Here is a 26,597-nt window from a genome sequence, read left to right as displayed (position 1 = left end):
AGAGATCTCCTTCTCATTACACTCAGGACCAACCTCCATATGAAAAGGAGGACAGGGCTCCTGTATCTTTAACAGTTGTATTGAAAAGGGAATTTCAGCAGGGGTCATTTGTATATATGGAGAACCTGGTGAAATTTCCTCTTCATCACACCAGTTAAAGCTGCAGGTGCCCTGCCCTCTTTTAAATCTGGTCACTCTAGTATAGCTCCTGCATTTTTATCTGTTGTGATGAAGAGGGAATTTCACCAGGTTCTCCATATGTACATTTGACACCTGCTGAAATTCCCTTTTCTATACAACTGTTAAAAATACAGGAGCCCTGTCTTCCTTTTCATATGGTCACCTTAACCAACCCATTCTAGACATTTTCTCACAACATGAAAACTCTTGGTCATTCACCTTCAGTGGTCCATTTCTGAAATGATTAAATAATCTGATTTGATTATTATGAATCTGTATGAAGAAGGAACTTCCACAGTCCTCAACTTTGGGTTTTTCTACACAAGGCTTTTACCCCGCACCTTTACCAAGGCGTCTGCTTCTGGATTCTTTGCGGGATTAAGATTGGCTCCTTTACATGTTTCCACCCCCCTCCCACCGCTTTTGATTCCTCACTCACACAGTTTGCAGGTCCTTTACACGACATCTTCCTCCTCCAGAGCCTCTCCTGTGCTTTGCAAGCATTATTGTGCTTTGTTGTGTGTTTTTCCAAATGAGGAAAGTCTGGTATTTTTCTTCAAAGCATTAGAAAAGCCTCCTGTATTTGCACAATTCTGCTATACCACCATGCCACCTAGTGGATGTGCAATGGAACATATAGAAAAGCAGAGGGAAAAAATAGTTACATGGAACCATTTTGGTACCATCACCAGTGAGATGAGAGAGAAACTCAAGTTATTGGATCTAAGGATGTCAGAGTAATCTGCGATATAATCAAATGACTTTGGATTTTAATGAATCTCTAACCCATGGATTCCGCAGCGTATCAGCTTTTCCCCACTTGAGCGGATTCTGTGAACTTGAGGACCATATTTCTAACTTTCCTGAATTTTGCAGCAATTTAGTAATAGGAAAAAATGCAAAAATAAATAAATTAATTAATTAAAAAAACAGCCCAAACTGTGCACTTCCTCGATAGGCTAAACTGTGAGAATTCACATTTTGGGGGGATTTTGCACAAGTGCAAATTTGTGCAAATTCAGAAACTCCTGCCAAAATCAGATTTTGTCGATGAATGGAAAGCTGCCTGACAATCCACAAATTGGATCTACAGATAAATTATGTGGGTGTACGTATGGCTGCATATGTTGGGTGTGGGGTGTGGGATCTTTGTTCAGAAGCTCAATCCTATAAGATTTCAAAACAAGCTGACATTGGGTTGGCACCAGACATACTCACCTTTAGAGTAGGCCCATAGAAATCTGTGGATTAAAGTTATCCATGCCTAATTTAAGTCATGACTAACTTTAAGACCCAATGGGCAGTATACAAAGGAGCTGCTGTATTGGTTCCGTTGTGCTTGCAGGGCCCAGAAGGGCTTTGGAGCTTCTAAAAATAATCCCCCAAATGAGCAGAAACACTCATTTCTGGATGGGAACAGATCAGTTGTGTTCCCTTCTGCAAGTGTGTGGACACAATAGAATACTATGCCAATGAAATCAAGTGGGACTGAATTTAGTCATGATTACATTTAAGACCCATCGAAATCAATGGGATTTAAGTTAGCCATGACTAATTTGTCCCATCGATTTCAATGGGTCTACTGTAGGTATGACCAAATCTGAAGCTAACCCATTTCTTTTTCTTTCCTGTTCCTCCCATAGCTTGTGTGGATGAGTTCTGAGTCAAAACCAAAAAAGGCAAATGACATCAAACGTGCCATTTCCTATTAGATATAATGAAGGCAAGACGTCAGCTTTGTCAGATAATCGATAATTCATAAACCGGCCTTGAGAAAAGAAGATCACCGGAGCAGCAGGACCCCTTGTTAAAGCAAAGTCCACGCGTGCTTCGTTCTGACTGAAAGATCTCTGAAAGGGCAGTGGTCCATCTGCCTTGACATGGCCCATCACAGCGTCTCAGCTGTTCGAGTGATCTGTTCTTCCTTCTTCCTGACTTCACATTTACCGGCTTGCTCTAACGAAAGCCAACCTCTTGGCCAAAGACGCCCCAAGCCAAATCAACAGAATGAATCAGTACCGTTCTAATAGAGGTGCAGTCCTTCCTTTCAATGCTTTGGTGCAGCTTCTTGCTTGTTTATTTTGCAGGGACGGGTGGCCATGTGTCCTCTTTTACAGAGGGCGGTCCTCTCTTTGAAGCATTGTCCTCTATTTCAAGGTGTCCTTTGTTTGAAGTGCCATCCTGCCCAATTCCAGTTTGAAGCTAAAGAAGCGTAAGAACCGTTGCCCGACAACAGTATCTGAACGGCCAGCCAGACAATCAGGCATACAGATCGTTGCTATGGTGTGAGATAGTGTATTTGTATTCGCAGTATAATAATAATTTCTAAATTTGCACATGGAAATTTTATGCTGATCACCGTCCTCTGTTTTGGTGATGCATTTCCCTTTTGGGGGCGAGTCATCAGTGGATACCTTACATGGGAGTAGGCAGCAGTGCATTGTGGGAGGAGGGCAACCAGGATGATCAGGGGTCTGGAAACAAAGCCCTATGAGGAGAAACTGAAAGAACTGGGCATGTTTAGCCTGGAGAAGAGAAGATTGAGGGGAGACATGATAGCACTCTTCAAATACTTAAAATGTTGTCACAGAGGAGGGCCAGGATCTCTTCTCGATCATCCCACAGTGCAGGACATGGAATAACAGGCTCAAGTTACAGGAAGCCAGATTCCGGCTGGACATCAGGAAAAACGTCTTCACTGTTAGAGCAGTACGACAATGGAACCAGTTACCTAGGGAGGTTGTGGGCTCTCCCATACTAGAGGCCTTCAAGAGGCAGCTGGACAACCATCTGTCAGGTATGCTGTAGGGTGGATTCCTGCATTGATCAGGGGGTTGGACTTGATGGCCTTGTAAGCCCCTTCCAACTCTACTATTCTATGATTCTATGATGCAAGTAGACATGGAAACCTGACTGTGGCATTCTGATTTATTAATAGTAATTGCATCTCCATTCTTCCTCCAAAGGACTCAGAATTGTGTAGACGGGCTAGCCCCCACTTCATCCTCACAACCACCCTATGAGGTAGGTTAGTCTGTGCATGAAAGTTACAACAGCTGGGACTGTTTAGCTTGGAAAGAGAGTTAGTTAAATTCCTAGAGGAGAAGGCTATCAATGGCTACTAGTACTGATGGCTATGTGCTACCTCCAGAATCAGAGACAGTAAGCCTATATACACCAATTGCTGAGGAACATGGGTGGGAGGGGGCTGCTGCACCCATGTCCTGTTGTGGGTTCCTGGTCAACAACTGCTTGGCCACTGTATGAAAAGAGTGTTGGGCTAGATGGACCCTTGGTCTGATCCAGCATGGCTCTTTTTATGTTCTTATGTAAAGAGAATGGCTGATCCAAGATCACCCAAGGAGCTTCATAGCTGAATGTGGAAAAATCTTCAAGAGGCATGCATTATGCCCACTCTCCTAGCCTATGGTTTATTTATATGACTATCATTTAAACATGGGTTTTTTAATCTATTTTTATTGCAAGTTTCAACAAAACAAAGCAAACAAAAAACAAGAACAGCAAAAAAGGAAAAAATCACTAGTATAATTACATGCTTTAAAGGTTTCAGTTTCAGTATTGCAACATTCTAAGATAGAAAGAAAAATAGCTTATAAACATCAGTAAAAGCAGTCCAAATATCTGTATATAGGTCCATTCGTGTGTGATGCCTACAGAGCACTCCTTTGAATGTTGCTAGTGTTGTTAGGTCTTCAATCTGTTTCATTATAGCAGTTGAGCATTTATCTTGCAGCATTGTAATATCAGTCTTTTGGCAGTCAAAAATCCATTTACACTGATCATGTCTTAACTTCCAAGAAGCAGGTAAATAATTTTAAAAAGAACATGCACATCAGTAATTATTAAAGAGTGTTTCAATACAAAATTCACCCATATAATGACTTCCTTAGAAATATCTTCTAAGAATAATTCAAGGATTAGGGTGACCCTATGAAAAGGAGGACAGGGCTCCTGTATCTTTAACAGTAATGTAGAAAGGGAATTTCAGCAGGTGTCAATTGAAGAGGGTGAAATTCCCTCTTCATCACAACAGTTAAAGCTGCAGAAGCCCTGCCCTCTTTTGTATCTGGCCACTCTACTATAGCTAGTGTAGCTTTAACTGTTGTGATGAAGAAGAGGGAATTTCACCTTCTTTAATTGACACCTGCTGAAATTCCTTTTTCTACATTACTGTTAAAGATACAGGAGCCCTGTCCTCCTTTACATATGGTCGCCTAGGGTTATGACCTAAACAGATCTTTATGGTATTGGTCCTCAAAGACCTTGTGCTTTCTGTGCTCTGAGACACTAGAGCTGTTAATATCAACTGAGACTTTTCCATTGTACTATTTGAACATAAAAGGAAATAATAGAACAGAAGTGCTCAGGTAGAGTTAGATCATGTCCCTTGCTTGCATACAAGGTTTGTATATGCATCCAGATGTGTGTTTTTAATAAATACAGCATGGCTAGCTAGGGAATGCTGGGAGTTGTAGGACTTTTTTCTGTCTAAACATGCATAGGATTGCACCTTAAGTCAATTTAAATATCCCACAACTGACACCAACCATTTGTAACATGGTATCCTATTTAAAAGAAAATCAGACTGACTTTTTGAAAGAGCTATTTAAAATGAATGAAGATTCCATGGCCCTTTCAGAAAAAATTAAATAAAAATGAATCTGAAAATTTCAGGCAATTTAATCTCAGCACTACTTAAAATATTCCAAGTAAGTTTGGCTTCCATTTTATTGCTGTGATCCAAAATGTTCTGTGGACACAGGAAAATTAGGATGAAAATGGAGCTCCTGCAACTGCTAAAATGCCCCCCTCCCTGTTGACTGCAGTGTGACTTGTGTACTCTTGATGGTTATAATGGGGGGATCTCCATAAATGCAGGAGCTCCGTGAGTGTACTGGAATGCATGCGGAGCTCCGGATCAGAGGATATTTCTCTCTCCTCTTTTCTATTCGACTTCATTCTTACAATGGCAGATCTCCTTAAGGCTAGATGTCATTTGACCTTCTCTGCTGCCTCAGTGAACCTGGCAGAACGAAGAGTTGCCCTCATTTAGGAGGACATAGCCACCTCAAGGGACATGGATGAGGCTCAGTGCTGCAGACAACATGTCCCCACAACCCCCAGTTAAGTCATGCCTGCGTCATGGGGCCTCATCCGCTGAGCCAGTCGAGAAAAGAGCAGCACCATTGAATGAGGTAAGGTGGATGCTTGAAAATAAACAGGTGAGTTCTACAGACGCCATCGTTCCATTGGAAGTCAGAGCTTTCTTTTAGTAACATAGGAATATGTCCTATACTGAGTTAGACCATTGGTCCATCTCGCCCAGTACTGTTGACACAGACTGGCAGCAGCTCTCCAGGGTTTCAGGTGGGATTCTTTCCTCACCCTACCAGGAGAAGCCAGGGATTGAATCTGGGATCTTCTGCATGCAAAGCATGTCTCAGTGAGCTATGGCTCCTCAAGACCAAAACAAACCAGAATATTAAGCTATAACCGCTTAAATTAAATATTACAGCCTGAGCCAATGCATGTCCTGCTGTGTTTTGGAAAACTTCACGCATCATCGTTGTATTTTTACGCATGTGCACCCTGAGTGGTGAGAAGTTTCAGGGGTTCCACCACCCACTCAGGCTTCAGTTCCCCTAGAAAGAGGGGGTCAATAATAATAATAATAATAATAATAATAATAATAATAAATTTATTTCTTACCCGCCTCTCCATTTGGATCGAGGCAGGGAACGACAATAAGTATAAAATACATAAAACTGAATTAAAAACATAGTATACATTATTAAAACATAAAAACATCCTAAAATTCTACTAGATAGGCCTGCCGGAACAGATCAGTCTTTAGAGTTTTCTTAAATGCTAAAAGACTATTAAGTTTATGAGTCTCCTCCAGAAGGCTATTCCACAGTCTGGGAGCAGCAGAAAAGAAGGTCCTCTGGGTAATACCTGTCAGCCTGACTTTGTCTGACTGAAGTAGATTCTTCCCAGAGGACCTGAGTGTGCGGGGCGGATTGTACGGGAGAAGGCGATCCTGCAGGTAGCCTGGACCCAAACCATGTAGGGCTTTAAAGGTGATAATCAACACTTTATACTTTGCCCGGAAACTAATTGGCAGCCAGTGAAGACATTTTAAGACTGGTGTAATGTGGTCCCCCCTAGGTGTACCGGTGACCAACCTGGCTGCTATATTTTGAACTAGTTGAAGTTTCCGGACTAGGCACAAAGGTAGCCCTATGTAGAATGCATTGCAGAAGTGGAGCCTTGAAATTACTAGCGTGTGCACTACCATCTTTAGGTCTTCCAGCTCTAGGAAGGGGGGACCTAGGGCATTTCTGGGACACAAGGTTGATGTGCACATCTATACAGGCTGAGCATAAGATGAGCATTTGGAGCATTATCGTTTCGACAGATCCCTGCTCCCTGTCAGATTGGTAGGGGACACAAGGTTGTGTCCCCTACATCAGGCAGAGATGCTGAAGCTTTTTCAGCCCAAGGGCCGAACCCCATTTCGGAGAAGCACTCAGGGCCGCATTCTAGGGGTGGGTGGGGTGAAAGAGATTCCCCAGTCCTGGCCTAAAGGGTACTGGATTGATTGTGGCAGGAATATTTTTAAGGCAACGTTTAGAGGACACCTATGCATGTTTAGACAGAAAAAGGCTGTGCAACTCCTTTGGAGGTCTGACTGGTTCTGACTGAAACATGGAGCGGATTTACTGTCCCACTGACATCGGAGCCACCAGCCTCCATTGGACCTCTCCACTTACTGTGAAGATGGTCTTCCTATTATTTTGCTGAAATTTGTCGTTTCCACCCATTGGTTCTAGTTATGCTACTTGGAGCAACAAAGAACAGGTCTGTGCCATCTTCTGCATGGCAGCCCTCCAGATCTTTGAAGACCCCTGCCATGTCCCCTTCCCCATGCCCCCCTCTTCCTGCTTTTCTCCAGGCTAAACGTATCCAGGTTCTAGTTTCCACCATTCCTCGAAGGACGTGGTTTCCAGATTCTTCCCCGTCCTGGTCATCTTCCTCAAGACACATTCCACTTTTCCAAGGTCCTTACTAAAAGGCAGCACCCAGAACTGGACACAAGGAGTTTGGACACCCGGATATGAACCAGGCCCTCAAAACCCAAGTTTGAGAAGGAACCCGAAAGCCACAGAGATGAACCCCCTGCCCAAAAGCATGATCATTTAATGTTCAACTCTTCTCCTGCTATCAACCTACATAATGCACACCACAACAAGCCAGTCACAGAGAAAAAATGCATCATAGGACAGGCTTCCATGGCAAATAATTCTCGATCTGCCCTCTAGAACCTGTTGGACCACAACTCCCATAATCCCTGACCCAGCATAATCACTCCCAGCTAGGGATGATGCAAGTTGTAGATCTAACCAAAACAGGCGATTTCTCCCAACTTCTTAGAAATATAGCAACAAAGGAACTGGGTTGGCCATACTGGTGATAGTAAATATAATTGGAGCAAAAGCTAGTAATAAATGGCTGCTCGTGATCATTCTTGCAGGAGAATGCAACAAACGAACAAACCCCCGAACAAAAACATTGGGAAGGAGTGACCTTCCCATTCCCAAATATAACGATCAGCTGAACCTTCATGAACATCATTTTAGTTCACTTCTCACCCTTCCAACATAAATAAGGTTCCCTCTGTATTTCTGGCCAGTCTCCCTGCACTTTTAACAAGACTTATCACAATCAGGAGCAGAAATTCAACGGGTAAAGCTTCTCCCCCAAGCAATAATTACAAAAGCTTCTCCTGGTGAATTTCAACCTGCCATGATGCCGTTCCAAGGACAGGATCCTTGCTTTGGGACGGACGGACATGTAGCTGTCTGATTCCCACCCCCCTTCCCTGGTTTGATAACAGGTATTTTTTAACCACTGTGGTCCCTTTGAAAAGATAGCTTCAGTATTAAGCCATGGGCAATTTGAAATGTGCACATATAAAGTGTTTTCACCTTTGGGAGAGAAGCAGAAATCCTACCAGTAAATTATAGCAAGAAATAGAAATAGTTTTATTTCTCCCCACCATACCCTTACTGGGCTCCTATGCCTTCAACAGTTGTGTGGCAGGCAGAAATTCAATAGACACGGTTTTCTGTTGCCTGAAAACCCGATGATGGATCTGACAGATGTTAAAAGCACTGGAAAAAATGGGGCGAGTTATAGCAAAGAGAACTGAGCGCCTGACACAATTAATCTTTAAATACCCTGCAAAGAATTGAGGTAATGCAAAGATTTTGCATTTGTGTGTTTTGCAGGCAGAAGTCCTGCTTCTTTGTGAGTAGCCCTGCAGGAATGCTGTTTGAAAGTGCTGCCAAGTGATTCAGTCCTGCTTACCTGTGAGTAGACATGCAGAAGCCTTGTCCTGATTACTCCTGAGTAGTGCTAAAATGGTAATAATCGTATTTGGCCCTCCCCACAGATGTAACCCCTGAGACTTTTCCCATTTTGCAGTTTGGCCCTCAGTGTGGGGGAAAAAAGGTTCCCCAGTCCTGCACGACAGCTTTTCATGCAAAGAGGATTTAGGGCGGAACCTGATGCATGTTTATTTATGGGCGGATTGCAAAGGTTAAAAATAGTGAACATTCAAAAGAAATATACAAAAATGTAAAAGCATAAAAACAACAATATCCGTTTAAAACAACTATTCTGGGGTCAATTAAAAACTCAGCATATGTTGTTAACTGCCTGGGAGAAGAGAAAAGTCTTGACCTGGCGCCGAAAAGATAACAATGTTGGCACCAGGGGAGCCTCGTCAGGGAGATCATTCCATAATTGGGGGGCCACCACTGAAAAGGCCGTAACAGTAATAATAAAAAAAAGTCATGCAACTCCCAGCATTCCCCAGCCAGCTATGCTGGCAAGAGAATGCTGGAAGTTGTAGGACTTTTGACTGTCTAAGCTAGGGTGACCATATTTGGGAAACCAAAAAAGAGGACACCTAGTGTGTGGGGGGGGAAGCAGCTTTCTGAGTCCTGCAGAAAGTACATTATTCCCCCGCCACCTTAAAGAACCCGATTGGAGTGGAGGAGGGGAAAGGATTTCATTCTGCACCACCACCATCCACTCCAATTGGGGCCTTTTCTATAATGTCCACGAATGACCCACTTTCCCCTTTAAGACCTCAATTGGAGCTCGGGGTGGGGGAATGATGTGCCACAAAGCATGTCATTCCCTCCTGCCATGCTAATGGCAGCCTTAAAGGGGAAGGTGTGTCATTCTAGGACATTATTGAAAATGATAGAAAATCCGCCCTGACACCATGGAAAGAACAAAAACCAGGACAAATCTGGGGAAATCCTGACAGTTGGTCACCCTAGTCTAAGCATGCATAGGGTTTCACCCTTAAACCACTTTCTCCAAAAGCAGTCCTATTGAAACGAGCAAGTTTACTCCAAAATAAGAGTGAACAAGATTTATTCCAAAGTAAATAAGCTGACTGGTGCTCTTTAATTTTTTCTTTTCTTTTCTCTCTTCTAAACCAAAGGCTAAACAATGCCAGAAACCCCTCCCTGCAAAGCTAACAACTAAAGAAGATGAAGGCAGAAATGGAGGAAATTGTCATTTACTGAGCATGAAACAAAGTTCAGGTGTTTTGAGTCATGTGACCTTCCACAGCTGGGACTGGAGTCACCTCAGACTCTCAGGAACCTCCTGCTAGAAATGAGATATAGGCCTCATCGCCTTCTTGGGTGAAAGAGATTAAAGTGTTTCTTTTCTAGAGTGGTTTAGTTAGGCTTTGTTTTCTTTTCTTAAAAAAGAAGAAGAGAGTTTGACAAGACGTTTTCATGTCAATCTGGGTATAATACTGAGAATTTATTTATTTTTTTGGTTTTTTAAAGCATCATTTTTATATTATATTTTTTGGAGTAAATGGGATGCGTTGTTTTCCTTTGTTGTTCTGGCCTTGATATGCTGTAAGTAAGTTTGAGCTACCGAACCTCTTTGGGATATGTTAAATAACTATCCTATTTGTTACTTACTTGTTTCTGTCGTAGTTGTATTTGTTTATTAGTGGCATGTTTTAATACTGCTTTTTAATATGTTTATATTTATTTATTTATTACACTTATATACCGCCCCCACAGCCAGAGTTCTCTGGCTGGTTTATGTTGGGTGCAAACCACTTGCAGTTTTTGTTATATGGAATGGTATACAGGTATTAGTAATGCATAATATTTATTCTTTCTAAAATATTTATTTTGCTGCAAAAGGATGCTTTGAGTCATGTTTATCATCTGTTTTTACATGTTTATCATCTGTCCCAGTCTTGCAGGGATGGTCCCTGTTTATTTGGGTGCTATCCGTGGAAAGTAACTCCTCCTGCTTTCTCCCTATTTTATCCTTTGGGGATACCTTGCTAAAATGTGAATAGGGTGTGTTGGTTGTGAGAGTTGGCTTTCTTTTTCTTCTTCATCTTGTTGGTCTTTTCGCTTCCTGCCTTTCCACCAAATGGTGCCCAAGGCACCATCTTCGACACATCTCCCTGCTAAGGCCACTAGAAATAACATGTCTGGCGGGGGTAGTGGTGCTGTTGGCAGGACTTTGGGCAAATGCCCAGTGCGCCCCCCCCCCAATTTAGCAAAATTATTAGGAGGGGGGGCAAATACTGCAGAAACTAGTTGTTCATTTGGGTCTGTTCAGACAACACGCTAAGCCATGGTTAGGTCACAACCCTTTTGCAACAAATGGTTAGTGAGCGTGTTTAAACCATGGTTATATAGCCACCATGGTTGGGAATGGTTCACATGACATGCTAAGACATCATGTTAAGCTCAAAATGCTTAACCACCACGGCTTAGGATGTTGTCTGAACAGGGTCTTACAGGACTAAAATTGCCTGAGCTATGTCTCTGGTGTGGGATAGATCTAGTTTCTTTTTAGTGCACATGCATGAACGCTGCGATGTTGTAGCGAACAAGGGAAGCTGCCTTGGATTGGGTCAGATTCTTTATTCTCGAAGCCTAGTCTGGGAGTGACTTTCCAGGGTCTTCAGGAGAGGTCCCTTTCCCATCACCTGCTCTCCAAGATAAAGAAAAAGAAAACCCCCAAACCCCAGAGATGCCAGGAATCGAATGCAGACCTTCAGCAGGCAACAAAAAAGTGCTCTGCCACAAAGGTGTGACTCCTCCCATGCAGTGCACAGCATGCCATTTCATGTCACGTGCGGCTGAACTATGAATGCTGTCCTACAGCCCGTTATGTTTCTGTACCATCTGTCTAACCTGCGTAAACCTGCAGTCTGTTTGGAGTTCACTCAGAGGTCAGCCTTTAGTGCAGGGTTCCCCAACCTTTTTGGACCCATGGGCATATTTGGGAATTTGAGAAACTGTTGTGGGCACCTCCACAAAATGTAGATGTGTAGTAGTAGATGTGGGTAGTCACATCCCACGTACCTGCTTCCCTCGGATTATCCCCGTAGTGCTAAGCTTTCACGGTGGTGGTTGTTTTTGCTACCGGGCGACAGCGATCCTTTGCATACCAGGAAGTGAGTTTACAGGGGGAAATGTAAAAAAAATCATAAAAAATCAATGGATAACCCAATTCAATTCAAATTTGGTATGCTTAAAGCACTCCCTAATATCTATTACTGTGCCAATTTTGGTGTCTTTATCTTTAAAGCTTACGCAGATGTAAGCATTTCTTTAAAATCCTGGTCCTGCGCCCCAGCGGTGGCTCAGAAGATACGCTCAAAAAGTCGGGGCTAAATATGGCGAATCTTTTGGCTTTATAGCACCATTAAGGCAGGATGCATGGGAGTACTTCACAATCAAAGCAGATTATAAGGTGGGAAACTTTGGAGTCCTTTGCATGCAATTCACAGTGATTGCACAGGATAAAGATCATTGTGGGTGCTGGGTGTCAGAAGTGAGTTAAAGAGGGGTTGGGGAGATAAATAGACTGGAAAGGAGGAAGGGGAAAATAGCAAGGCTAGAAAGGGAGAGAAAGAAGACTGCCCCTTCATTTTCCAAGGGTTTTCTTAAAACAAGTGTTTTAAAGAGGGCAGTGAGGGGTGAGCTAAATGGGTACCATTAAAAGTCTCTGCAGGCACTGTGTTGGAGACCCTTGCTTTTGTGTATCAGTTCCCTTTCTATGGAACTCCCTGCCTCTTGATGCCAGGCACGCACCAATATTGTTCCTTTTTTGGTGCCTGTTGGAGTTGTTGTTGTTCTTGAAACAAACCTTCCTTGACTATCCAGCTATGGTTTTATTGCTGCAATCTGATTTTAAAGGACTTCACCCTGAATTTCCATTGTTGTTGTTATTATTTTCTTCCCTATTAATTCTTCACTGCTGAGCTATTTTCCTGGATGTAGAGTGGTATATAAAATTAAAATTAAAATAAAGAAAAAAAATTCCTCCATGGTTTTAAAAATGACATCAGAGTACAATAGATGGAGTAGAGTTGCCTTCCCCAACAGGTGCTCTCTGCATGACTTGTACTGTTGTTCTCATCATCCACATCAAGCATTGGCCATACTGGCTGGGAATGATGGAAGTTGTAGTCCATCATATCTGGAGGGTTCTCAGATGGGGAAGGTTGAAGTGATCATCAATTATTATATTTAGAACATTGTATATAGGCTGACAGACTGCTGAGTAGCATTTGTATAGGTTAATAGCTAGCTTAATATTCCTAGAATTGTGGCTTTAACTACTTGCAAAGTCTGTCAGGGATGCTTTAGGGTGGATTCCTGCATTGAGCAGGGGGTTGGACTCGATGACCTTTTAGTCCCCTTCCAACTCTACTATTCTATGATTCTACCTCTGTAAGTGAGTTAGGAGAGGAGAAACGTTTGAATGTAGTCATACAATCCATGTTCTACTGAATCTTTACCATCACTTTCCTACTCAGTGTCTTGTGAGTCTTGCTTTTTGGAAGAGTTTCTAGAGCTCAGCTAGGCTTGATTCCTTATTTAGCATTACATTTCTGAATTCCTAAAATAAGCCAGTGTTCCTTAAAATGAGGACCAAGTGACAAGCCTTTCAGGCCTCTCAATTCTTACAAGGAAGGGAGTAGAGATGGCGTGATCAGTTCCGGTACCCATCAGAAAGTGTATAATATGGCTAAAACAATCTCTTGCCGCGAGAGAGCCCTTTCAGCCATGGAATGTTCAAACATCCGTAGTGTTCAGGGTGAAGGCATCGTCAATTGAATATTGACAACCTTGCACAGAGGGCTGGAGACAGTATGGGATGTGTGATGTTGGACTGCCAAGAGAGTTTTGAAGTCTGGAGGATTAGGTCAGTGAGCCAAGAAGGTAGGGAAGATGAAGTGGCTGTGGTAGAATGACATATTGGCTTGAATTGGCCAAATCTTTGGCTCTATGAGACACAGGAACACAGAACACTGCCTTGTACTGAGTCAGCCCATGGGTCCATCTAGCCCTGTATTCTTGATACTGACTGGCAGCCGCTTCACAGAGTTTCAGGCCAGAACTTTTCCAACCCTACCTAGAGATGCTGATGATTGAACCTAGGACCTTCTGTATGCAAAACATGTGCTTTACTACTGAGCCACGCCCCCTCCCAGACCTTTAGTTATAAATTAATAGCAACATGTTTCTCCTTAGTGTAGAACACCACTAGATTTTTAAAATTCTTCTATGCATTTGGATATCAGAACAGTATTTTCGGCTGTAATATCAGAGCAATTAAAAGTGCATAGGAAGATTAACAGTCACTGAATTTGTATTTCTCTTTTCTCGCTGAGCTTATTCAGACTGGGGTGGCGTGGGGAATCGTGTTTCCTGCCCGTCACTTTGAATTGTGCTTTTGTCCCACAATAGGGACAAGCAGCCTCCTCTTTCTTCAGTCACCGAAGAAAGAGGAAGTAAGCAAAACACCACATAGCCCATTCAGTGGGCAGGGGTTTTTTGTGCTGCTTTTCCTGCACACAGCATGAAATGGCAACATGTTTCGCTACAGGGGGGAAAAAAACAGATTTTCCTGGGACTTTTTCTGAGATGGGAAAATAATCAGAAGAATTGGGAGACAAGCGGGAGGTGGATGATGTCATGAATAAGACCTGCGAAAATCTGTGAGTGCTCAGTAACGAGCGTGCTATAAAATGCTCATCTGATGATGCTTTCTCTCTCTCTCTTTTTTCCCCCCAGGTAATTTTCGAAAAGAAGGGGCAAGATGTCCTCTGACAGCAGTCGTGGCAAACGGCATCATCACCCGGTGGACAGCCTTTGCCGTAAGCTCCAGACGATCAACATGATGGATCAGACCTCGAATCCTGTGCTGCAGATTCCAAAGTTCCAATCCAAGAACTTTGACAGCCCGCAGAGCAACGTGAAGAAAAACCTGGAGGAGATCCTGAAGAAAAGGACCACGAAAACAAGCAACCACAGCAATGCGCTGGGCAGTGACCCTGAACTGCTAAGCCCATTCAGTGACAATGTCTTCTCCCCGTGCCCACTGATGGCGACCCCGAGTCACAGGCGTGTCTCTGATATCCGCTCGGAGACTTTCTCAGTCAGCAGAAATAAAGAGAGGGCATGCAGGCCTTGGCTCCTGGTTGGCCAAACGGGGTGTTGTTCTCCATATCTCCTCAAGCGCGGGGAGTTGGCCACCCCCAATGCAGAACAGAAGACCGCATCTTCTCAGGAATATATTTATTTGACATCGAGCCCTGATTTGTTGACCAGGGAAGTGAAGCCCACGCAGCGTATGTTCCGGTCTCCTGTGAGCAAAAGACTCTCTTTGGGTAAGGGTGGTTGACCCTTACCCAAGCCCTGGGGAAAGACTTGGTTCTTTCTAATGGGTTGGTCAAAACTAGTTCTCGGCAAAGCCTCAGGCCCAAAATGAAAGCTTACAGGAAAGAAGTACCAATGTGTAATAGACTAGGTGGCATCTACAACAAAATATTGCATGAGTGCTCCTCTTCCAGCCAGCCATGCCTCTTCCATGATATTCCATTCCATTCCCCTCCCCCAAGTTTTCAGTTTTCCTCTCCCTAACAATTTGCCATCATTCTCTACCCACTGAGCATGCTCAGTACTCATTCTGCAGGTTTCGTTTTTTATCCCCCACCCTTACGTTCCACCCCCCCCCCCCCCGCCAAAAAATATATTTCTTTTTGTACTTCAACAATTAGGGTTCCTCCAAGCCTCTCAATAGCTTTTTCTTGTGCCTGGATGGTATTGTTTTGGCTACAAAGATTGGCACTTGGAGAATGAATTTCCTATTAGTATATAGGATAGTTCTGATGCTGTATCAGCTTCAGTGCCTACAATGGTTTAGAAAACAAAAGTTATAGTGCGAATTGTTTGGGAACAGGTTATTTGAAGAACTGCACACCTTCTCCGGGCCTTGGAAGCTTAGCCTCAGAAGCTATGTGCTCTGCTCTGTCAGTAAAGGCCAGGTTGGCAGTTACAAGAGGTGGTCTTTTCGGTGGTGGGGCCTCACTATGGCTCTCGCTCAGCAAGAATTTCAACAAGCCCTCTCTTTGGTTGCTTTTAAAAGGGCTACAAAGCCTCATTTGTTTTGCTTAGTCCTTCCTAATGGGTTTAATTTAGGCTGGCTTTATACCCTGTGTTCCTTTTTTAATTGTTATCTCATATTTTTTTTATTATTTTATCTATTACCAGAATCTGTCTTATGAGGATATTTGTGTGCTTTAACTTACTTTTCAAGCTGCCTTTAAGGATAAAACCACCTCAAAGCAGTGTACAACACAAGAATCATTCAAAACATGCCACCTTCACAGGCAGGCTACAAATATTAAAAAATAAAAATATATGTCACAGATCCATGGAACCTGCAATCTAAATAGCAAGAAGAAGGGGTGGACTTGGAAGAAGGCACGGGTTATTGTTAAATGTTCGTTGTTTTTAAAACATCCCTTAGTTGTTTGGTTCTTTATAATTCAAATAATGTAAAAACTTGATGGCTATGTCACTTTGTTCCAGGTATGGTGCAAGCAGTGTAGAAAACTTGATAAAAACGTATACTGAGGCCAACCTCTCTTGTATTATTCCTCTAAGGGCACAATCCTACGTATGTTCAGAGAGAGAAAAGCCATGCTGACTGAGGCATGCTGGAAGTTGTAGGACTTTTTCCTGTCTAAACGTAGGTTTACTCTAGGACTGTGCTCCGCTTCTCTTCGGATCGGAGAAGCAGAGGCGGATCAGGGTGCTTCGCCTCTCCTTAAGGCGGAGGCGAAGAGAATCGGGGGGGGCAGCGGAGCGTCATGGAGCGGATCGAGATGAAGGCAGATCCTTTGCCTCGATCCGGAGCTCCGCAAAAAAGGTAAGGGGGCCTTACCTGGCACCACCGCCTGTGCGACAGCGGCAGAGCCAGGTAAGGGGGCAAGGGGGAGGGGGGTCTTACCTGCGTCCGTCTGTGGTCCGTCCGCGGCTTCAACTGAGCCAGAGGACTCAAACGGGAAGGCCAGGCCTGGTCTTCCTGTTTGAGTCCTCGGGCTCAGTTGAAGCAGCTGCTGGACCGTGGATAGATGCAGGTAAGGGGGGAGGAGGGAGGGGGCCTTAGCCGGCACAGCTGCCGCTGCGGAGCTCTGATTCGGATCCAGAACTCCACAGCGAAGCGGACCACTGGCAGATCGGCGTGGACCCGATCCGAAAGTTGCAGATTGGGATCCGAAGTGGATCGGGGGGGTCCGTGCACAGCCCTAGTTTACTCCCTAAGTGCATGTGGAGAGTAAGCCAACGATCAGTGCTCTTTCCCATTGTAGGATCGAGACTGCCAACAGAGGCCAAAGATTATGAAAGCTCTGAAGTAAGCCTGATCTGTGAGGAAGACCTGTTGACGACGATGTTCTCTGCGTGTGATGTAGAAAGAAGAGGTAAACAATCTTTCTTCCCTTTGCGTAACTGTCAGGGCCAACCCTACCCTTAGGCAGAGTGAGGCGGCTTTCTCAGGTGACAAATGCTTGCACCTGGGTAAGAAGCAGAAGTGGCAGCCCCCCTGGCCGTTCCACCTGAGGGCCTGGCAATTCCCCTCTATTCGAGGACACCGCTGCATTTACAATGTAGCCGAAGCAAGTCTTCTGCCCTCAGGTGATGGTGACGATGCTCTCTGGTCACCGCTGTTTAAGTAAGATCGAGTTGCCAGTCCAGTCAGCTTCTGTAGGTGGAATGGGTGGAGCGCCATCTTGCCCTGAACCTCAGGCAGCCAAATGCCTTGGGCTGGCCCTAGTACCATTTACTACTAGGCATTTATATAGACTCTAGTAGGGATGTGCTCCGCTTCTAATTGGACCGGCGAATTAGAAGCGGAGCGGGGTGCTTCGCCTCCCCTTAAAGCGCACAGGTGGCGGCGGGGCCTGGTAAACCCCCTCCCTCCTCTCCCTTACCTGCGTCCGGGCACTTGCGGCCCAGACTTCCTGGTTGAGCCACGGGCTCAATTGAAGAAGCCGAGGGACCGCGGATGGACGCAGGTAAGGCCCCCCTCCCCCTTGGTAAGGGAGAGGAGGGAGGGGGCCTTACCTGGCGCCACTCCCCTCCACTGTGGAGCTCCGATTCGGAGCTGGAGCTCCGCGGCGAAGAGGAGCAGACTATGGGCGGAGCGGCGCGTGGCGGAGCGGGCCTGATCTGAAATTTTCGGATCAGCCCGCGGGGCGGATCGGGGGGTCCGTGCACACCCCTAGACTGTAGTGCAGAGGTACCCAGCATCTGTGAGCACCCATGGGCACCTCCGACAGCACCAACAAAGCTTTCCCATGCCTGCCACCTTAAAAGAAAATGTTTTCAAAAACATTGCAAAATGTTAGGGCAAAATTAAGAAAAAAAAACCTCTAATTAAATGAATAAATCCAAAGCACAATTAAAAACACAACAATAAAAGAAACTCTGTGGTTCAATGAACGAAATGAATGAAACTTAAATTAGTCATGACTAAGTTAAGACCCATTCATTTCAATGGGTCTCCTCTACATTGTATGCTACCTTATAAAACAGCAGCTGATAGATCAGCTTCTGCAACAGATCAGCTTTCATGCCAAAGGCCTGCTTGAATAAACTTCCGCAGCCTGGGAGTAGCCACCAGAAAGGCCCTGTCTTGCATCCCTTCCAAGTGTGCAGAACCAAGAGAAGAGCCTCCTCGGAATATCTTAAAATAATATAAATATTATAATATTGAATTATCTTAAAATATTGTAAAATAATACTGAGATACCTTGCTGTTAATTGTGCAATTCAGATTGTAAAAGGACTTAATACGTTGTTAAAAAAATGCTTTTTCCAAAAGCTCAACTTTAGTCACCGGTTCTATATTTTATACTAGAGGCTTACAGTGCAGGCTGGTGCTGTTCTTAGTATATGTTTATGCTGAGAAAAAACATTTTTAGGTTTCTAGCCCTCTTGATAGGAATATTGAAGAAGGCTTTAAAGCCAGAGTAAGATGGACAGGTCTTCTATGAAGTAGAATATCAGTGTTTTATATAGTTCTACATTGCACTTCAATGGCTAGTATTTTCTATCCTCTCTGCTTACTGCATAACTGTATACAATATGTGAATTAATAAATGGTTTCCCCATTTCACTGCTTAGCCCAGTCAAGATGCATTTTTAGAAGAAGCCAACCAGGAGCTTTGGTTTCTGTTCATGTTTCCTTTTGAAAGTCTACCATCTCCCCTCACAGATGTAAGCTTAGAGCAATTCCCCAACCTGGTGCCTTCCAGATATCATAGAATCATAGAATAGTAGAGTTGGAAGGGGCCTATAAGGCCATCAAGTCCAACCCCCCCCCCCCCCCGCACAATGCAGGAATCCACCCTAAAGCATACCTGACAGATGGTTGTCCAGCTGCCTCTTGTATGCCTCTAGTGTGGGAGAGCCCACAACCTCCCTAGGTAACTGGTTCCATTGTTGTAACGTTCTTACAGTCAGGAAGTTTTTCCTGATGTCCAGCCCAAATCTGGCTTCCTTTAACTTGAGCCCGTTATTCCATGTCCTGCATTCTGGGAGGATCGAGAAGAGATCCTGGCCTTCCTCTGTGTGACAACCTTTTAAGTATTTTGGACTTCATCTCTCATCAGCTCCAGCCAGCATGGCTAACGGTCAGGAATTCTGGGAGTTGTAGTCCAAAACATCTGCAAGGCTCCAGACTGGGGAAGCCTAGCATAAGAGCAAAGTATTTCAACCTTAACGTATGTCTCTTTGTAAACACTCATAACTCTACATCCGGATGCTTTTACTGTATGTTGTCTTTAGGCAAAGTGGCTGTTTCCAAATTAGTTGATTTCCTGAGGTTTACCACAAGCCGGACTTCAGAAGACAGCAGTCTAGAAGAGTTATGTAACATGCTTGATCCCGATCAACGGGATATCTCCATGGACTTGGAAACCTATCATGCCATCATGAAAGAATGGATTGAAGATTGCAGAACAAACTGGTAGATGACCAATTTTGCCTTCTTTTTATGATGCAAGTAGCATTGGTTTATTAGATTGTAAGCCTATGCGGCAGGGTCTTGCTATTTACTGTGTAATCTGTACAGCACCATGTACATTGATGGTGCTATATAAATAAATAAATAATAATAATAATAATAATGTACACCTTGCACATACTTCCATCACATGCTTAATGAGTTGTGACTTAACTTCCTTGGGACAATAATTTCCTGTGTTTTGTAGGTTGTATCATGTATTGCTATACCTTCTTAATTATCTGGGTTAATTATCTGCACAGGGTTTGTCTCACCACTACTAACCCCCACCCCACCCCGCATTTCTTTTAACATCCTAAAATTCTGAATGCAGGGCACCAAAACTTTTTTTTTTCCAGGAATGAACAGTCTTCTTGGGACACAACCAGAGAAGGTGCTCTAGCAGGTATCGGACACTTTTTCTATTATGGAAGACTTAATTTAGTGAAAGGCCTACTAGCACCTGCATAGAACTTAAGTCATTGTGGAATTTTTCCAGTGGGGTTAGTCCCAGTGGAGAGGCACAACAAAACGTGACCTTGGAAGAAGAGAATAAATGCATGCCTTTAGTACGGGACGTGCAGGTCTATGGCTAAGCGACAAGGCCAGATCTCAGTGGTAGAGCTGAGTGGTAGATTTGCATGCCGAAAGTCCCAAGTTGAGTTCCTGGCATCCCTAGGTCAGTCTGGGAAATACCCCAGCCTGAAAGCCTGGAGAGTCAATGCCAGTCGATGAAGACAAAACTGAGCTAGATGAACCAAAGCTTGGTCTAAAGTAGCTTCCTACGATCATTCTATGTTGGTTGGGATGAACTGCTGAAGTGTTGAAGCCAGGGGTGTTGAACCCGCAGCCCAGTTCGATGTTGAAGACCCTTGGGGGCCACATTCCAGCACTGGGTGCTGAAGGTAAAAGAGGACCCCCACCCAAATACCACCATATTTTAGCTTAAAGCTCTTCCTGTTGCTAACAGCCTTAGGAGAAGCATTTCAGCCTTTGAGGCTGGGGGGAGGGTGTCTGCATAAAAGCAGAGAAACCATCAAACATTGGTGACTGGGGAAAGGAGGTGGGGCCAGGAGAAGGGGAGTGGCCCTGCAATATGCGGTAGGTTAATCATTTTCATGACGTTTTGACTTTTGAGCACAACATCTCAGACTTTATGACCATTGGTTGATTTGCTGCCTGAAGCCAGAGTTGCTGAGCTGACTTCTTGCCGTGTGTCAGATATTCACGCTATTAGACTCAATGACTGGGTTCGTACAACACACTAAACCACACTCGGTGGTTGAGTGTGGGTTGTTCTTGATCTGAGGGTTGTTTGTTGAACAGTCGTGTTACCTGAACCTAGGACATTTTCCGCAGGGTGGCTTGTTAATCATGCAGGGTGGCTTATTTTCTCAAATGCACCACCTTGAGAACCCATGGTTTGTTCAGGGTGGTTAACAAGACGTAATGCATCCTGCAAAAAAGGTTCAGACAACATGCTTAACCCATGGTTTAATGACAAGCCACACTCAACCACTGAGTATGGGTTAGTGTGCTGTGTGAACAGCCCCTGACGTCAAGATAAAGCATCCCCTAGTGACCTTTTCATATCTGGATCCACCCTCCAGTAGATCAAAATCCACTCCTATGAGACTTTTTAAATGTCTCCTATGAGACTAATTAGATTTAGATGCTCGACATCACTAAGGACAATAAAGAAAATATTTTGCAAGTAGTGATGAGAAATTGTTTAATAGGCAAGATGTCTTTTGACATTGTTTAAAAACAGGGCCGGCCCTATGATTGTATTGGATTCTCTTATTGAATCCAATACAAGCTTCTTCTTCTTACTTTTAAAGCCTGTCATAATCTGGCTCCCTTTCGTCCCTTATTTCACTCCATCGCACTGCTCGTGCCCGCCACTCCAATAACACCGTGTCTCTTACCTGCCCAAGAGTTTCCACATCTCTCGCTCGTCTTCACCCATTCTCGCTCGCTGCCCCCTATTCCTGGAATTCTCTTCCAGTGCATTTGCGGACCACGACATCAATTTCTGTTTTTAAATCTCACTTGAAAACATTTCTTTTCTTGAAAGCGTTTTAACTGTAGCTTGGTCATACTAGTCTATATTTAGTTTTAATGTCCCCTACCCCTATTGGTTTTTCCCCTCCCTCCCCTGTCTGTTACAGTGATTTTAGATTGTAAGCCATATGGCAGATTGTCTTGTTTTGTTTTATTCTGTGCAGCGCCATGAAAATTGATGGCGCTTTATAAATAAATATTAATAATAATAATAATAATTGGAGATGGAAGCAAGAAGCTGGAGGAGAGAGTGCATTCCCTGAATTCTCTAAGCTAGCCTGCTATTTATTAATTTATTTATTTATTCATTGCATTTCTATACCGCCCAATAGCCGAAGCTCTCTGGGCGGTTTACAAAATTAAGACAATTTAAAGTATAAAATAACAGTATAAAACCATAATATAAAATACAGTATAAAAGCACAACCAAGATAAAAACAGGAGCAATGCAAAAATACAAATTTAAAATACAAATTTAAAACGCAAAGTTAAAATTAATGTATAGACTGTTAAAATACTGGGAGAATAAAAAGGTCTTCACCTGGAGTCTAAAAGCATATAATGCGACCCTCCTTAGTCCAGCCATGAACCGTTGTTGAACATGGAGCATCAGAATCATTGTAATGGAGCAGGACATAAGTCACCTGATTCATCTTCTAACTGATGATGATCATGGTCTTTGGTGTAGACTTTTCTTCCATTTAACTGCATACGGTTCTGTTAGCATGTTGAGTGAACTGTGCCTTGTCCATACGTACGTTCCATAGCAGTGGCTGAAAAACACTGCTCCAGACTACTGCAATGCTTGACAAGAATCAGTCAGGGTTTATTTTTTATTCAATACATTTTATTGCTGAGAAGTAACTCACATAGTTGATCCAACATAAGGTTTTTGTCTTTATGATGGAGGCTGCTGTCCCATTGCTAGCACTGAAGAAAGATCCAACTCCTAAGTCCAATCAACTTTTGAACATGGAATGGTTGGAAGGCCATCTTTTGGGCTACCTCTACTGGAAAATGTGTGCAAATAGTGAGTGTGTAGGCAGAAAGTGAAGAGAATTTGTGGAAGTGATGCTAAGAAAAAGTGTTGATGGAGAGGGGAGGAGGGAATTTCCACTCACAGCGCTGGAGAAGTGATGGGGAGAGAATGTTCATTGTTTTGCATTGCAGGGGATATTACCAGAATTGCCCAAACATGTGGGGGGAAGGAGGCGAAAGGGTAAAGTGAGTCAGGCATGTAAATGTAACAGCGTCAGCTAAGGAAACCTAAAATACTCTGTACAACCAAAATAAGACTTCTCTATCTCTTGGCCTCTCACTGGAAACCTTTCTTTGCAGCCAAAAGAGCTCCCGTGAGGATGAATGTAACGTCTGGAAGCTTAGAGGCACTTGGCGGAGATGTGTCTAGAGGAGATTTGTGAGACCCTTTTTTAAAAAAGATTTTGTTTTGTTTTTAAACAGGCTTGGCTACAAGATGTTAAACTGTCACTTTCAGGAGCATGTCTGTGGGGAAGCTTCTAGAATTAGTTACGTGGGGGGGGGGGAAAGTATGCTGGAAGTACAGATGCATTTTCAGAAAAGTCTGAGGGCTCTGTGTCAGGGTGCTTCCAGAAACTGCCTCTCTTGTACCATTGACCCGCCTCATTCACCGAATTTGGCGGACAGTTGATGTCATAACCCACTCGTATTTTCCCAGTGCCACCTCTAAGTTGTCTCTTACTGCAGAAAATCCATTGAAGAGCCAAAGGGCTGTTGAACGTAAGCCCTGGTGATGTAAAATCTAGAATGTCCATTTCTGCTTACACACAGACACATGTCCAGACACGCATTCACACGCGTGTCTGCACACGTGTACACGCAAGCACACACACATGCACCTGCACCCCCTCTACGACACCTCACCAGGAGCCCATCTGGGGACACCTGGAAAAGGCAAATGGGCACAACAGGGCAGGGAAGGGGAGTAGCCAGATGCCCCTCAGTAAAAACTCCATTTACCCCCGTGCAAGAGGTGACTTCCAAGCCCCCTATTTATTTATTTATTTATTTATTTATTTATTTATTTATTTTATTACATTCATATACTGCCCCACAGCCGAAGCTCTCTGGGCGGTTTACAACAATTAAAAATAGTAAACATTAAAAGTGTACAAAATTTTAAAAACATAAAAAACAGTATAAAAACAACGGTATCCATTTAAAAACAACAATTCTGGGGTCCATTAAAAACAAACTTAACGTTGTTAAATGCTGTTAAAATGCCTGGGAGAAGAGAAAAGTCTTGACCTGGCGCCGAAAAGATAACAATGTTGGCGCCAGACGAGCCTCATCGGGGAGATCATTCCACAGTCGGGGGGCCACCACCGAAAAGGCCCTCTCCCTTGTTGCCATCCTCCGAGTTTCCCTCGGAGTAGGCACTCGGAGGAGGACCTTAGATGTTGAGTGCAGTGTACGGGTAGGTTCACGTCGGGAGAGGCGTTCCATCAGGTATTGCGGTCCCAAGCCATGATGATATTGACTGAGTTAATCCTGCTGTATCCACTCCACTGATTAACTGCCAGGACAACACCATAGGTCAATTTCAAATGAAACTGACCAGTCAAACCCAGCCAAGTCCTCAGGACTGCCCCCCTAGCCACATCACCAATAGGGGAGGTGTTTTGAACAGGTTTGAGGGGCATGATGGGTGATGCGAACCAATGGGATTTGGGCTGATGACATATAACACCTGGAGGTATATAAGCTATTGTCTTGCCTCGGCACAGAGTGATCCTGCCTCTGCTGCATGAGCGCCAGGTCCTCACCCTATTCTCGAGAATAAATGTTTGGTGCCCAAAGCTTTGTGTGTGATCTTTCGCGAGTGTCTCGATAATTGGATGTTGGCACACTCGGATTCTGCATAATTTATGCAACACTGGGGGAAAGGTTGATTCTTTTGAGTGGTCTGTGGTGAACCCTAACATACCTTGACTACACACTGAACCAGTAGGGGTTACCAACCTTTTTGGAACTGTAGGCACATTTTGGAATTGGAGAAACTGCTGTGGAAGCCACCCCAAAATGGCTCCCACGGTGGATGTGGCTAGCTGCATAATGGCTGCTGTGATGGCCTGGCTGGTCAACAGTGAGCTAAAAGTGGGAGGGATGAGAGAAATAGCAATGCTAGAGGCTGGGAGGGGAGGAGGAATAGCATGGTAAAGTGGTAGAGGGGAGAGAAAGAGTAAGGCTAGGAGCTAGAAAGGAAGAGAAAGAAGACTGCTGTAACTTTTTCCAAGGCTTTTCTTGAAACAATATTTGTTTAAGGGGGCAAGGAGGGGAGAGCTTCATGGGGCCACTGAAGGTCTCTGTGGGTGCAGTGTGGAGAACCCCTCCTACACAGGGCTAGGCAGTGGTGCTCTGGTAGGGCAAAGGCAGTGTATTATCAGTAGCTGCCATTGCTTGCTCCTCCATTGGACTCTTCTCCATTCCATTTAGAATCATAGAATAGTAGAGTTGGAAGGGGTCTACAAGGCCATCAAGTCCAACCCCCTGCTCAATGCAGGAATCCACCCTAAAGCATTCCTGACAGATGGTTGTCCAGTTTCCTCTTGAACGCTTCTAGCGTGGGAGAGCCCACCACCTCCCTAGGTAATTGGTTCCATTGTCGTACTACTCTAACAGTCAGGAAGTTTTTCCTGATGTCCAGCTGGAATCTGGCTTCCTGTAACTTGAGCTCATTATTCCGAGTCCTTCACTCTGGGATGATCGAGAAGAGATCCTGGCCCTCCTCTGTGTGACAACCTTTCAAGTATTTGAAGAGTCCTATCATGTCTCCCCTCAATCTTTAAATTTGCAGTGCATGTATCAAAGAGTGTGCAGTCTGCCGTGTGCTTTGCATTTATAGCCAAGGCAGAAGCATGAATGTAAGATGGTCTTTTTGCTGATGGGAAAAGAAGGATTTAGTGGTGAGGATATTCATTCTGGAGGGAATGGAAGGGTGACTGTTTTAGCAGCTTTCCATTTTGTTTCCGATGAGAAGATTTTAGAGGTCTAGCAGTAAGAAATGGGGAGGGGACTGGGATGGAGGGGGGCAGTATTTCATAGAATCATAGAATAGTAGAGTTGGAAGGGGCCTATGAGGCCATGGAGTCCAACCCCCTGCTCAATGCAGGAATCTACTTCAAAGCATCCCTGACAGATGGCTGCCCAGCTGCCTCAGGGCCCAGAATGGAAGCTGGCATTGGGAGAAGGGGATGTTAGTTAAGGGATTCAGGAAGGAAAGTTACAAAAGGGTGACATTCAGGTTTGGGATGGTGGAAGGTATTTTGTGCAGCTAACCACCAGTCCTGTGTCTGAGCTTCCCTTCCATCAAAACATGGAGGATACAGGATACAGAAAGGGCAGCTAATATGATCCTTGCATTCCTTCTACACCAGAGAAACCTCGGACTTGATCTCCTGCATAGCGGATCTCCAGTTCAACAATCAAAAGCTTCAAGAGGAGAATGGGCAGTTGAAACTGGCTTTGGACGGCATGGAGGAGGCCAATAACAGACTCACAGAAGAGGGCGGGGAACTTCGCAATCAGATAAAAAGGTTGAACGCTTTGAATTTAAGTTAAGTTTTTTGACTGCTTGGGATTGGGAATGGTTCCTTATGTCCTTCTTTCTGCTTAATTCCACGGCCTGGGGTTTATTTGATTTGGTTTAACACTGAAATCTTAGGCTATGAAATCTACTGAATTTGAGTACCTTGAGAATTCTACCTCTCTCTCCCGCAAATCATTTCACTTTCTCTCAACCCAAAAACAAACCGAACAACACTCAAAGTGGATAGAAGTCATGCCAGAGCCAGTTACTATGCTGCTTCAGTCCATGCCATTCAAGGTACTGAAAAGTAACTCTCAGGTATCTACAGGAAGCCCTC

General features: G+C 44.1%; 1 protein-coding gene across 1 annotated transcript in view; it reads left to right on the top strand.

Annotated features, from left to right (window-relative positions):
• The first annotated feature begins 14,376 nt into the window (after positions 1-14,376).
• Positions 14,377-26,597, top strand: part of IRAG2 (inositol 1,4,5-triphosphate receptor associated 2) — a 74,405-nt gene continuing 62,184 nt past the window's right edge. Inside the window, exons 1-5 of the mRNA XM_063134517.1 lie at positions 14,377-14,953; positions 16,934-17,044; positions 19,413-19,580; positions 23,032-23,110; positions 26,109-26,267. Of these exons, the coding sequence (XP_062990587.1) occupies positions 14,377-14,953; positions 16,934-17,044; positions 19,413-19,580; positions 23,032-23,110; positions 26,109-26,267 (1,094 nt within the window). The remainder of the gene's footprint in view (positions 14,954-16,933; positions 17,045-19,412; positions 19,581-23,031; positions 23,111-26,108; positions 26,268-26,597) is intronic.

Source organism: Elgaria multicarinata, chromosome 9 (assembly GCF_023053635.1).
Source record: "Elgaria multicarinata webbii isolate HBS135686 ecotype San Diego chromosome 9, rElgMul1.1.pri, whole genome shotgun sequence".
In the NCBI taxonomy this organism is placed as follows: Eukaryota; Metazoa; Chordata; class Lepidosauria; order Squamata; family Anguidae; genus Elgaria; species Elgaria multicarinata.
The sequence above is the reverse complement of the archived record's forward strand: the minus strand, read 5'-3'. Positions and strand labels throughout refer to the sequence as shown.